Below are 13,295 nucleotides of genomic sequence, written 5' to 3' on the forward strand. Positions count from 1 at the left end.
TAGGGAGACCGCCCGCGACCCGACAAATAGGAATTGGAGCTCTCGGGGGGGGTGGGGCTTGGGAGAGGAGAAGCTTTAAATGCGAGGGAGTTGCTGAAGGAGGGGGAGCCAGAGGAGAGGATCCTTGTAGACGGGAGGAAGGGAAAACGGCAGACAAGTTCCCGAGGCCCCTAGCAGCTTGCCCCGCTCCCCCCCCACTTCAAACCTCTCCCCCCTCCCGGAAAGTTCAAAGGATAAAGCCAAAATTGCTGCTGCTCTCTCCTGTTCCTGCTCAATAAATATTACTTTTACCCTCCCCGGGTGGGGGGGAAACAAAAAAAGAACTAATTCTCCTTCCCAATTTTAGGGCTCAGAAAAGCTCGAGGCCTCGCCATTTTATTTTTAGCCCCGGGGGAATCCACCTAGGAAGGGTCTTGCTCTTTGGTTGCATTTTTTCAAATCCCACGCCACATCCTTGCCCGGGACGCCATGTCTACCAGCAGCTGTAGCTTCCAGGACCGGTGCGTGTCCATCCTGTCTTGCAAATTCTGTAAACAAGTGCTCAGCTCTCGGGGCATGAAGGCTGTTTTGCTGGCCGACACTGACATAGACCTTTTCTCTACAGACATCCCTCCTACCAAGTAAGTCATTTGCTGGTGGCGGGCAGCGGACGGTAGCCTTTAACTAAATGGGAAGATGTTAGGGCTTGGACCTCGGAGTCAACCAAGGGATTATCATTTTGGTGTTCCAGCCACTCCCACGAGCCTGATGATCCCCTTGGCGTATAACTAAATGGGCAGACTGTCTGGACAAAGTCTGTGGTTTAGCCCCAGTGGTCAGTCCTGATGTAATGCTCCTAGTCATGTGACCACACCCCTGAAGCTGGATCCCTGGCCCTAGGCCCTGCCCAACTATCCTGTCTCGCTGGATCAAGGCCATGACCTAGAGACTCTAGGAAATTCAAGCAAGCTTTTTTGTACTGTTTGAGAGGTCAAGTTTTTCTTTTTCTTTTAATATTTTTATTGATTTCAGAGAGGAAGAGAGAGATTGAAGCATCAATGATGAGAAAAAATCATTGATCGGCTGCCTCCTGCACACTCCCCACTGGGGATTGAGCCCGTAACCCAGGCATGTGCCCTTGACCAGAATCGAACCCGGGACCCTTTAGTCCCCAGGCTGCTGCTCTATCCACTGAGCCAAATCAGCTAGGGCTTTTTTCATTTTTATCCATCGTTTTACACTCCCCCCCCCAAAAAAATTAATAGTTTTCTACCATTATTTGAGATTGGCATGCTTATTCCATTGTCCTTATAATTCAGTATTCTTTTCTCAAAAATCTCCTTTTCTGAGAGAGACTTAGGTTTGTATGGGGTGAAATAAAGACTTACCCTTTAAAGAATCCTTGTCTTCCCATAAAGCCTATTTTGGATATCATGCATTCACTTGTGTAATTCAATCCTCTTTAATTGTTTTCAGTCACTACCCACTTTCGGGTATAGTAGAGCCCTTAAGAATTTGCTTCCTATTTGGAAAAATAACCATTTTATTTGACTCAAATATACCTTTTTCTAGCTCTAAAAAGTACTTTCTCTCTCCATGGTCAACATAGCCCTTAAATGATTTTCAAGATTTAGCTCTTTATTGAATCTTTATCATTAAAGTGAAAGAGGGATTATCCATAATATGGGTGAATAAGTAAGTATTCTTTGGACACAGCCAGAGGAGGCAGGCTAATAGTTATAATAATTTAAAGTGAATTTCATGATAATAATAGAAACTTAAAAACATTTTTTCAGCCTGCCTGGCATGGCTCAGTGGTTGAGCATGAACCCATGAACCAGGAGGCCATGGTTCGATTCCCAGTCAGGGCACATGCCCGGGTTGCAGGCTCGATCCCCAGTGTGGAACGTGCAAGAGGCAGCCAATCAATGATTCTCTCTCATCACTGATGTTTCTAGCTCTCTCTCTCTCTCCCCCTCTCCCTTCCTCTCTAAAATCAATAAAAACATTTTTTTAAAAAAAGAAAAAAAATTTAATATAGTGAAAGTCGTGAAATTTTCCTGAATTGGTTCAAGTGTAGTCATGCCTGATGACAACGTTACGTATTGCAAAGATAAATGGGTTAATATTTAAGTACGTGTGTGTGTGTGTGTGTGTGTGTGTGTGTAAAAAAATCACTAGACAATAAATCTGGAACCTACTATTGCAAAGGTCCTATGACTAAAATATTAACTCATTCATTTTTACAATAGCTATGGTAAGTGATGAGACAGTCATAAGAAGGTTCATGGTTAGAGGTTAGATAAGAGTCTAGAATAGAGTTGGATCTTTCCTATTGTCTATGCTTCCTTGTAGGAGTTATAAGAGTATGGATTAATGTTTGAAAATCAATGAGCACATAAGGTTTTTAAGTGGAAGTTTTGTCATATTATGTTGAGCTCACAAATATTAACTGACTCTTACAAAATATACTATAGTTCTATTTCAGACTCACTCTTAGCTCTTTGGGCCTATAAAATTCATACTAAATCACAATCAAAAATACATTTGATAGCAAGGACATGGAAAAATTGAAACCTTGTGCACAGTTGGTGCTAATGTAATATAGGGCCTCTGCTATGGAAAAGCATAACAGTTCCTCAAAAATTGAAAATAGAATTACCATATGATCAGCAATCTCGCTTCTGGGTATATATCCAACAAAATTCAGTGCAGGACCTAGAAGAGATATGTGCACAGCCATGTTCTTAGCAGCATTATTCACAAAAACCCAAATGTCTGTCAATAGCTGAGTGAATAAACAAAATAAGGTATATGCATACAATGAAATATTATCCAGCCTATCACATACTACAATATGGATGGACCTTGAGGACATTATGCTAAGTGAAAATAAGCCAGTCTCAAAAAGACAAATACTGTACGATTCTACTTATATGTGGTATCTAAAGCAGTCAAATTCATAGGAACAGAAAGTTGAATGATGATTGCCAGGGGTTGTGGGGAGAGGGAAATGGGGAATTTTTTAATGGGCATAGAGTTTTAATTTTATAAAATGAAAAGGGTCTGGAGATTTGTTGTACAACAATGTGAATATACTTTACAGTTCTGAACTATACACTAAAAGTGGTTAATTAATACATTTTATGTTATATACATCTAACAATTTAAAAAACGTACATTTGACTATCTCTACACTTTTCTCTCTTCAGCACAGTGGACTTAATAGGAAGATGCTATTATACTGAAATCTGCAAATGTAAACTGAAGGACATCGCATGTTTAAAATGGTATCTATGACAATATTCTAAATAGCCCTGGGTTTGGGAGATGGATGTTGACACCAAAGCAGACACAAAGGTTCAGTGGACTGCATCGAGCACTGGTTATAACCCTTGCAATGAGCCATTGCAAGTTGCATATGGAATTTAAAATTTTCCATTTGTTACTAAGAGCTATTTTTTAAAGGGCCTGTGGCACTTTAGATTTGTATATGATTTTACAATTTCTCAAAGTTCATTGACAAATATCTGCTTTAATTTTTAGAAAAAGGCAAGTAGTTTAGAAGGGGAAAAAAAACACCTGGATTTAGTCATAAAAATTAGGTTTGAGTCCTGGCCCTACCCCTACTCTCTATTTGATCTCGAATAAACTTAAAACTCTAAAAGACTTCTCATGAGAGGCTAAGGAGAGTTGAATCCTAAAGAATGAGAAGGAGACAGAGAAAGAATGTTCTAGGCAGAGGGAATAGCAAGTGCAAAGGACCCAAGGTAAGAAGATGCTTTAGATCAGGGGTCCTCAAACTACGGCCCGCGGGCCACATGCAAATAAAAATATTGTATTTGTTCCCATTTTGTTTTTTTACTTCAAAATAAGATATGTGCAGTGTGCATAGGAATTTGTTCATAGTTTTTTTTTAGACTATAGTCCGGCCCTCCAACGGTCTGAGGGACAGTGAACTGGCCCCCTGTTTAAAAAGTTTGAGGACCCCTGCTTTAGATGTTCCAGGAATAAAAGGAGAATGGCAGTGTGGCTGAGACTTTGTGAGCATCTGGGGAGAGTCGTATGAGTACATTAGAGATGTAGTCAAAACACATATAATCTAGGGCAGCGCTGTCCAATAGAAATATGCAAGTTGCATATGGAATTTAAAATTTTCCAGTAACCACATTTTTTTAAAGTAAAAAGAAACAGGTGACATTAATTTTAATCATGTATTTTATTTAACTCAATATATGCAAAACACTATCATTTCAATATGTAACCAATATAAAAACATTATGAATGAAATGTTTTACATTCTATTTTTTATTCTTATTCTTTCAAATCTGGTGTCTGTTTTATACTCCCAGCACATTTCACCTCAGGCTAGCCACATTTTAAGTGCTCAGTAGCCACATTTGGATAGTGCAGATCTACACCTTGGTATGAAGGAGTTTGTTTGTTTTTCTTTTTGGCCAATGGGAAGCCACTGAAGGGGTTCTAAGAAGGGAGCAAATGATCTGGGATGTCCCTACTCGAACGTTAGCTCCATAAGAACAAAAACCTTGTCCACCCTGTATTTCTAACACCTAACACAGAATACAAGCTCAATAACATTAGTGGAATGAATGAATAAGGGCAGTACTGAAAGCCACAAGAATAGTCTTACAAATAACAGCCAGTCCTAGTCCAAGAACAACTTTTGTTTTCATTCGTTTGCCTTTCAATCAGATTATGATTAGAAGATATATTTTAGGTGGGCTGGTACCTCTCATATAGTATTTTTTAGTAGGCCCTCACAAAAATAACTCACTCTCACATCTCACTGGATGAGAACAAGCTATAATAAGACTTTTTACACCTTAAGGTGTAAGCAGTTCATGTTGTCATTTTTTTAAGTGCCTACTAAAACATTCCCTGTATATTCAATCTATTTAATAGTAACCAGATAGGAAAAAAAAAAAACACCAAACCCTGTAGAAAAGTAAGGTACTTATAATCAGATGCATAATCGTGAAGACAGTGAAAACTTTTGCAACTTTCTCTAGAGGCTATAGATTTGCTTTACTTCTGAATTCCCTCAAAAACACAGACTAAAATTAGAGCAGCCAGCTTGTGTTTGGTTTACAGGGGCTCATGCTGTCTTCCTACTCCTCCATCTGTTGAAACAGTTTTTAGGCCCTGGCATGGAGCTAGAACATGTAAGAACCCAACTTGCCACTGTCCTGAGGATAGCAAAAACCTTTTACCCACAGATCTGAGTTTATTCAATATATTTTGTGTGCACAGCACATCAATTTGGAGTTCTCTACAGAGCAAATCACAACCTTATGTCATCTGGAAGCTAGCTTCTCAAGGGAAAATGCATAAAATAATACTAGCAAAGAAATGGAGAAAATGTTAGTATTATTTCACTTAAAGTCTATTTTGCCACTTGACAGTAGCACTGTAATCATTATTAGAATAAATCACATCCCAAAGATCCCAGCAATGGAGGATGTTAGGAGGAAGTGAGGTCTTTATGTCATCTATTTACATTAAAAATGCTTACATGGTCAGGTGTTACACAGCCTCTAACAATATTTACTTTCTTTTTAGTGGGAACATTGTGGGTTATCATGTGATTGTTCCATGTTGCTCCTGCCTTCTCTCCTGTAACAACGGGCACTTCTGGATGTTTCACAGCCAGGCAGTTTATGGTATTAACAGACTAGACTCTACAGGTAAGAAACAATTGACTGGAACATTCCTATAACATTTGTCTATCAACATCTGAGTGAAACTCCCGGTAGATCATTTCAGAACTCCCTCTGAGACTTTACCTGGATTGGATCTACTAGACTGAAACGTCAATCATATTATCCCAAACAATTATGGATACTAGTAGCCAAATTCATTGCCATTTCTATTTTCATCATTTTATTTAAGAGCCTCAAACTTAGCAGGATTTCTTGTCCGCCCCCCCCCCTTTTTTTTTTCAGAGAGAAAAGGAGAGAGAAAAAGAGATAGAAATATCAATGATGAGAGAGAATCATTGATCGGCTGCCTCTTGCAAGCCCATGACTCGGGATTGAGCCCACAACCCGGGCATGTGCCCTTGACCAGAATTGAACCCAGGACTCTTCAGTCCTCAGGCCGATGCTCTATCCACTGATCCAAACCAGCTAGGGCTCTTGTCCTTTTTAAATTAACTTTTTTTCCAGTTGCCTAATGGATAAGGCATTGGCCTCCTAAATTAACTTTTTTTTTTTTTAAATCCTCATCCGAGGACAAGATTAGAGAGAGGAAGGGAGAGCGAGCGAGCACGAGAGAATCATTGATGTGAGAGGGAAACAATTGGTTGCCTTTTGTAGGCGCCCTGATCTGGAATCAAACTGGCAACCTTTGGGTGCACAGGACAATTCTCAACCAACTGAGCCACCACAGCCAGACTTAAATTAACATTTTAATTCTTTAAATTCTTGTATTGATACATATTATCAAGTATGCATAATCTCATCGATGTGAGTTATTTTTCATAGCATGGTAGGGAAGACTTCTCATGAGAGGCTAAGGAGAGTTGAATCCTAAAGAATGAGAAGGAGACAGAGACATGTTATATACATCTAAGTACGTGTGTGTATGTGTGTGTGTGTGTGTGTGTGTAAAAAAGAAAAAGCACTAGACAATAAATCTGGAACCTACTATTGCAAAGGTCCTATGATTAAAATATTAACTCATTCATCTTTACAATAGCTATGGTATTGCCTCTTGCAAGCCCACAACTGGGGATTGAGCCCACAACCCAGGCATGTGCCCTTGACCAGAATTGAACCCAGGACTCTTCAGTCCTCAGGCTGACGCTCTATCCACTGAGCCAAACCAGCTAGGGCTCTTGGCCTTTTTAAATTAACTTTTTTTTTTTTAATCCTCATCCAAGGACAAGATTAGAGAGAGGAAGGGAGAGAGAGAGAACAATATTGTATATTTGATAGTCAAGTGTGTGTGTGTGTGTGTGTGTAAGAAGGGAGGGATGGAGGGAAGGCTGAGGCCGTGGGGAGTTGGGAGGGAAGATGACTAGATAACATGTATTTGGTGATGTTGCTTTAAGATGAAAATGGACATTTTGACATCTATATTAATAAATTATGATGGAATTTTAGTCAAAGGAAATATTTAATATCAATATGTCATACTAATTATTTAGTAGGAAAATACTGCAACTAATTCTTAAAAGATATTTACATAATACATTTTATATAGTCTAGAGCAGCCGTGGGCAAACTACGGCCCGCGGGCCGGATCCAGCCCGTTTGAAATGAATAAAACTAAAAAAAAAAAAAGACCGTACCCTTTTATGTAATGATGTTTACTTTGAATTTATATTAGTTCACACAAACACTCCATCCATGCTTTTGTTCCAGCCCTCCGGTCCAGTTTAAGAACCCATTGTGGCCCTCGAGTCAAAAAGTTTGCCCACCCCTGGTCTAGAGCCATTCAAGTTTTGTTATAGGACATTTTCAATGTCTAATACCTATTTATACAACAGACCAAGTTGAAATTTAGTGGGACATTTTTAGTGGGAACAAGTTTAAAGAATTTGACAACCCAAATTGGCACTAACACTCGGGTTTTTTAATGTATATTTTAGTCTTCTTCAGAACTTAAAATATATTCCTTTTTTAAAAGTATGATTTCCCTTCACAGACTAAAAACAAGATCACAAATTGTAAAAAGCTAGGTCGTCAGGGTCTTTAAACCCTCCAATTATGGTTGGGTTTTTAGAGACTCCGATTTTTTTTTTTTATCACCTGGCATTTAATTGTGGCTCTCAACCATGTGGGGGTCTTAATTTAAGACTCTAGCATGTTTAGAGGGCCATTTTTGAGCAAGGACTTATCTGAACTCCCCTAGGTGAGATACAGGCTTCTAATTTAGGTTTCCAGTTTTATATTTGTGTTGCTCATGGGACACATTAAAGGAAGTTTCTGCTTTGATATTATTTTTTTTCTGCTTCATGGAATTTAAAACACAGGGTGGAGATTTTTCAATTTTGATTTACTTCTTAATATTGGTCAATTTTTCAAAGATAAAAGCCCGGCATTCTTGCATTTGCATTGAATCTAATCCATGAGAAACACATGTATCACAGGGTTTCCTTCCTCCCTTCTTAACAGAGGAAGGAAGGTGCTGCTTCTGACAGATCCAATCACTTAGTTTATTTTTTCTTCTTTGAACCAATTGTGCTGAGCTACTCGTGTCTCTGTGTATTGACTCCAAGAATATTAGACTTCTCCTTTGTAACCCTAATACTGTGATTTAAAGCAGGATTTTCTAGATGCTTGGCATACAACAGGGTTCCTCGTGGCTGTTGGAACTCTCCTTGAAACACCTGAGTCAGCAGCATCAAAGGAGTACATACACAAGCTTTATAAAATTCTACAATATTTAGACTGAAAGGGCCCCAAGAAGTCTATGTTCTAAGCTGGCCTACACAGGTAGACCTGATTTCCTAAGGAGTTCCTGAGGAAGCTTGGGAAACCTCAGTTCACCTTCACTGGGGTGGGTAAATGCCTCCAAAGGCAAATTCACTTCAACTCTCCATTGACCTTTATGGGTTCTAATTGGCCATTAGATTTGGCCTAGTGATTCCGTACTATCCTGTCAGCTCTCAATGCCATCTGACCAGAAGCAAAACAATTCATTCTTGGGAAAAAGGTGTTTTATATTATAAACAATTCAAACAGACAAAAAATTACAGAAAACAATATGATAGGCATCTATATACATCAAACAGATGCTAATTCCTTGCTTTTTTATATTCCAGTATCTCAACTAAGATAGATAGTTGATTGTTTCTGTTGTTTCAACAATACAACAGTGCACATGCTTGTACACGTCTCCTCAGGCAACTGTGCAAAATGGACAGTTTAGAGGAAAGGATGGGCGATGGGTCATATTTGCAATATATATAATTTTTTTTAGTTCACACAATGGAATACTCTACAGAAATAAAAGAAAATGAGCTAAATCTGCACATATGGGTATAGGTAAATCTCAAAAACATAATGTCTAATGAAAACATAATGTCTAATTAGAGCCCTGGCTGGGTGGCTCAGTTGGTTGGAGCATCGTCCCACACACCCAAAAAGGTGCAGGTTCAATTCCCCGTCAGGGTACATACCTAAGTTTAGGGTTGGATTCCTGGTCAGGGCATGCACGGGAGGCAACCGATCAATGTTTCTCTCTTCCTAAAATCAATAAACATATCCTCAGGTGAGAATTGAAAGAAAAAATACAATTAGAAAAGATACATATAATACCATATTGTAAAATTTTAAATACACAAAAGAACAATATATATAGTCTGGTTGCATGCATTTGTAGTAAAAGTAGTAAAAACATCCATGGTGTACTGATAAGGGGTGGAAACTGAGTTCAAACCAAATCTCCAAATCCTGGCTCATTCCATTCCACCAAGTGGCCACAATCTTGGTATGTGTGGAGTGGGTATCCAGACTTGCTGAGCCGCTTGTGCCCACACTGCCAACTGGACAGCTTGAGATTTACTTTCTTGTAAGACTTCATTGGCTCTTCTAAAGGTCAATTTTTTTCCAATTTAGTGCTTTCAAGGCATAATATAGTACATGCCCAGAATAAACCATCTCATTATCCTCTACCATATATGTGGTCTTATATTATACACAAATGCTGGATTCTTCAATATGAAAGCTGACTGACCTTTCACGATGAGAGGTTTTAGGTAATTTTATTTATTGTAGTGACAGCTATAATCTAGTTCTAAAGTTGACAATTCTACCTTGACAACCTCTAGACTAAAATCCACGTATATCAAGAATTATTGTTCATATTGTAACTGGCTCCAAAACCTTGCTTTTTTTAATCAGAAAAAAAGGCACCAGCTCTTTCCTTGCTTGTTGAAGAGATGAGTGACTTATTCAAGTCTTTTCCCTCCAAAGAGATACTTAATCTGAAAGGATCTTATGAGATCTCCATTCATTAAAATAGATTTGAAAAGTATCACTGTAGAGTTATTATGGCATAATGTAGCTAGAGGCAAGCTTTGAGTAAATGGATTCGTAAGATCCTATTGAGTCCTAAGATTTTAGAATTCAAGATTTTAGAATTGCTTAAAACGGTTGAAGAATATGTATGTTCTAGATGAATTATATTAGATAATTTTATTTGTGGTACATTCTTTCAATGCTCTTTCTCTTTACTGCTAACACTATGGTTTAATATAACAATGTTAACATAAAGGTTTCATATATCATGTTCTGAGTTATAATAGTAATGAGCACTGAATAACTTTGTGACCTTTTCCTTTCAGGTGTTAACTTCCTACTTTGGGGCAACTTGCCAGAGATAGAAGAGAGTGCAGATGAAGACATGTTAGACATCTCAGCGGAGGAGTGTATTAGATGAATAGGAGAATAGACTTATGATAGATATAATATTTGGACTTTTTACTATTTAAAATGTATATTAATGGATCAACTTTAAATTGTTAGTAAGGATTTCCCAGTGATTTCTTTTTTTAGAAAACCAAAATGGGGCATTTGTTGATTTATTTATTTGCTGTCTTAAATTAATTACCTGTTTAATTTGAGCCAATGTAGTTCTTTTCTTCTACTTCTACTTCTTTTTCTTCCTCTCTCCATTCATCAGCCCAGTATAGGTCTATTCTTAACTTCACATAAGAGACTTTTTTCATGTGCCACTCAGCTACCTCCCAATCTGGGGAAGTTTTTCTTACAACTAGATGCCAGGTATATTATTTTACATTCCTGAATAAGGGGCATTAGTACCCACACATATATCAACTGTGCATATATCCATGCATAAATCCACACATATAACCATGTATACATATGTGATGCTCAACTTGGAAATAAACCTTAACAGAGAATTTTAAAAAAACAAGCTGATAGGTTTCCATGGGTACTAGTTATCATATGTTATTTTGGTGACAACTACTTTAATGTGGAACAAGACTTTGTGAATCAACAAATATAACACAATTTTAAATGTATGGAGAAATCCTCTTGATTCCTCAGCATGATGTTAGATAAATGAATTTGTCAGAAAATTTTCAATATATACTGTGTACCAATATTATTTATTTGCCTGTTTCTAAAGTCATATGGCTACTGTATTATGAAAGCCAGATAAACCAAACCTCTGTCTTTAAGTTACCTCATTCTCTAGGGCTTTCTCTGTAAATAGCAAATTTTAAATGAATAGTCTCAGTCCCAACCCTTAAATAGAAAAACAAAAACAAAATCTAAAGAAGTGGTTTGTTTAAGCCCTTGTGCATTATAAAGAGAGTTTGTTCTTTTGCAAGCTACATTCGGAGCCACACAGAAGTAGGAAACTGGGATAGTGTTGGATTCTGGTTTTATGTATAGCTAAAATCAGTGTATAGCTATACAAGTCTGGATACCCACTCCACTCAACTAGTATCTCAACTGTAGGTGTTTTGTCAATAATGATACCAAAACAGACTGAGTTGCGGTTTTGTAAATAAACTATTGTCCTGAAAATGATCAGCCTTCCTTTAATTTTTTATTGTACCTACTTTTCTTACCTAAAAATATTAAAGTATCAAATACAGTAGCTAACATGTTTTGAGTGCTTACTGTGTGCCAGACACTGTTGTAAAATGCTTTACACATTTAATCCACTTATTCCTCTTATTCCATAGGAGGTAGGTGCCATTGTTTCTCCTTCGTTACTGATAAGGCAGGTGAGGCCTGGAGAGGTGAAGTAGTTCGTCCAAGGCCACTTACCTGGTCAGAGGTATGGCCAGATTCAAACTCAGGCAGATCTGCTCTTCATTTTCATACTGTTGCCCCTGAGCAACTTCAGATGGTCATCAACTATATAGTTTTACTTAGCCGGATAACAACTGCCATGTTATGTGAGGGCCTCAGTGACTGATTTCAAGATTGAGCGAACTCACACTGGGTCATAGGGTAAAAGTGGCCTGTGGACTCTGACAGTCATTTACCATAAACCAAGATAGGAAATGCTGTTACTAGTACCTGAGAAACTTTTCCAAAAGTCTTTCACACTGACCATCAGCACTGACAGGGTCACCAAAAGAACCAAAGGGATGAGTGGAACAGTTTGTTTTTTGATTTGGGATTTTTTCTTTAAGTTTTCAAAGACTTTCTGAAACAAGGTGGCATAGTGGATAAATAAAAAATGTATAAATTGATACTATATTATGTATACTGCTTTAGTTAATCTGTTCAATTAGAGAAGAAAACTTTAATGCTAAAGTAGAGGATGTGGGAAATTTAAATTCAACAGAGTTCATCTGGTTTCCTTCTGCTCAAGCCTGGTTGACTTGGGGGCTCTTTGAAGAGCAAAAGCGAGACAAGCACTGATTGAAGCAAGCCCCAAATGCAATTCCACTCCAGCAGGAAAATATTTCGAATTACACAGCTACTTTTTGGCAAATTGACCTATGGGAAGGCCAAGTCTAAGCTGAAAATGGGTTCATAATGTTTTATCTAGAGAAATATATTCATGACCCTATTTTTTAATAAAAGCAAATTACACACTCTGGTCCAAAGACCAAAGCAAAATCACATATGTGGATTTAGCATACATTCTCTAGTCCTAGCAAATTCCTAGGCCTAGAAAATCCATTGAGGCTTTGGTTCTCTTCTAATATTTGATTAGATTCAACAAACCTGTATTATGCTCCTGTGGTGTACTAAGAATTGCACAGTGACAGGCTCCTGCTTGCCTTCATGGTATTGGGGAGAGAATAGAACTTCTACTTAATGCATAGGGTTAAGTGATTTATCAAAGGCATTCTTAAAGTTCAATGACTCCATAGATGAAAGAACACTCATTCTGAGTAGTAGGAGAGGGTGGGAGTTGAGAAAACTACACAGAAAAAATGATACTTGAGCCAGGCTCTGAAGCACCGTTAGGGGTTTGCCAGCTGGGATGGAAGTCCTGGGCAGAGAAAATGGTGTAAAGAAATTGATCAGATTTAAAAGTATCTGGCTTATTTGGTAAATTATAAGTGGCCTTCTATACCTTCCAAGACATGTAATGAGAATTCATTAGAAGATAAAGCTACCAGGGAAGTTTGGGATCTTGTTATGAAGATTATTCTGTGCCATTGTAAGTTTAGACTTGATCCAGGAGCAATGTAGAGTTAGTGAATTTTTTAATTAAGCAAGAGAATAAAATGATCAGATTTAGGATGCTAGCTCTGATGGTAAAGTGCAGTCAAGTTTTGTTTCCTAGTGTCCTTTTTTGATGCACTTAACAACTTAATCATGAAAATTATATTTATTGCTTTTACCCTTTGA

At 37.9% G+C, this 13,295-nt stretch overlaps 1 protein-coding gene across 1 annotated transcript; it reads left to right on the forward strand.

Annotated features, from left to right (window-relative positions):
- Nucleotides 1–342: 342 nt before the first annotated feature.
- FAM72A (family with sequence similarity 72, member A) lies at nt 343–11,504 on the forward strand. The gene is made up of 4 exons (XM_005885246.2): nt 343–620; nt 3,192–3,269; nt 5,560–5,684; nt 10,292–11,504. Exons 1-4 carry the CDS (start codon nt 469–471, stop codon nt 10,384–10,386), a joined length of 450 nt encoding a protein of 149 aa, XP_005885308.1. The 5' UTR covers nt 343–468; the 3' UTR covers nt 10,387–11,504.
- Nucleotides 11,505–13,295: the final 1,791 nt, after the last annotated feature.

The sequence above is a fragment of the Myotis brandtii genome, unplaced genomic scaffold, assembly GCF_000412655.1.
Source record: "Myotis brandtii unplaced genomic scaffold, ASM41265v1 scaffold898, whole genome shotgun sequence".
NCBI classification, from domain to species: domain Eukaryota; kingdom Metazoa; phylum Chordata; class Mammalia; order Chiroptera; family Vespertilionidae; genus Myotis; species Myotis brandtii.

Bases quoted from the DNA above. Each gene is read 5' to 3' on its own strand.
- FAM72A (XM_005885246.2), top strand. From the start codon at position 469: ATGTCTACCAGCAGCTGTAGCTTCCAGGACCGGTGCGTGTCCATCCTG. The intron at 3,270-5,559 runs GTATCTATGACA...CTTTCTTTTTAG, and splicing joins GACATCGCATGTTTAAAATG to TGGGAACATTGTGGGTTATC. The intron at 5,685-10,291 runs GTAAGAAACAAT...TTTTCCTTTCAG, and splicing joins TAACAGACTAGACTCTACAG to GTGTTAACTTCCTACTTTGG.